Genomic DNA, 957 nt, shown 5'->3' with positions numbered 1-957 from the left:
CGGGCACTCCCAGCAGGAAGCCCAGCCCAAGCGAAGGTGTGAAGGAGGGAGGAGGAGCTGCAGGCGGCCCAGGGCAGGGAGTTGGTGCCCAGGCGGGGGAAGGTGGACTGCTCTGCTCTGGGGTCTGGACTTGAGGCCCTGGCAGGGCAGTGCCGGCCCGGGTGCGGCGGGGGGGGGGAAGAAGCTAGCCTCTGCCTCCTGCGTACCCCTGTCTCTCCTTCCAGTGCTGGCCACCAAACAGACCTACGTCACCTACACCAACCACGCACTCTAGCGAGGCTGCCAGAGCCGAACCGGAGGAGGAGGAGGACCCGAGCCCCTCGTGATGGTGCGTCGAGCCAGGGCCACTCCGGGGCCCAGCTGATGTCCTGCCTGCCCGTGGACACCCGCGGATGTGGCTTGGTGCTGAGGACAGCAGAGCCCCAGCGGTCCCTGCTGGGTAGCCTGGGCAAGCCGGGCAGGTGCCAGGAGGAGGGCCGGGGCTGGGCAGCTTCTGCCACTCCAGGAGCCTGTCTTGGACCAGGGCCCTCCTAGCCCCCCATCACAGGGGCCCCGGTGCCGGTCCCTCTGTCTCTGCCTGTCCCAGGGGCGACCTTCTCCGTCTGTCTCCATCCTCTCTTTATTTTCTCTTATCTCTGCTGTCCATCTCCATCCGTTGCTCTGCTTCCCCGCATCTTCCTCCTGCCTCTGCGTCTCTCGCTCATGAGCTCGTCTCCAGGTCTCTCCGGTTTTCCTCTGTGCTCCCACCGGGCCTCCCCTCTCGTGCATTTTTCTTGCCTGTCCTCCCACCTTCATTTATGACCAGACTCTGCTCTTCCCTCCCTGCCGCCTTCTCCCAAGTCACTAAATCTTCCATGTCACAAAAGAGAAAAAAGGGAAAAAAAATCAAAACACAAAAAAGCCAAACAAAAACAAATCCTGAGTCTGTTGCAAAGTGCTGCGTCTCCTGGCTGCCTC

The 957-nt window shown here is 62.3% G+C and overlaps 1 protein-coding gene across 2 annotated transcripts in view; it reads left to right on the top strand.

Annotated features, from left to right (window-relative positions):
• The window catches only part of GRM4 (glutamate receptor, metabotropic 4), a 109,872-nt gene extending 108,944 nt beyond the window's left edge, over nucleotides 1–928 (top strand). For both annotated transcript variants that reach the window (XM_015558676.1, XM_015558675.1), the window contains exon 9: nucleotides 225–928. In XM_015558676.1, coding sequence (XP_015414162.1) covers nucleotides 225–274 — 50 coding nt within the window. In that variant the 3' untranslated portion in view covers nucleotides 275–928. The remainder of the gene's footprint in view (nucleotides 1–224) is intronic.
• The last annotated feature ends 29 nt before the right edge of the window (nucleotides 929–957 follow it).

Source organism: Myotis davidii, unplaced genomic scaffold (assembly GCF_000327345.1).
Source record: "Myotis davidii unplaced genomic scaffold, ASM32734v1 scaffold1073, whole genome shotgun sequence".
Classification (NCBI taxonomy): domain Eukaryota; kingdom Metazoa; phylum Chordata; class Mammalia; order Chiroptera; family Vespertilionidae; genus Myotis; species Myotis davidii.
Note: the sequence above shows the minus strand (reverse complement) of the source record. Positions and strands in the feature narration are given on the sequence as shown.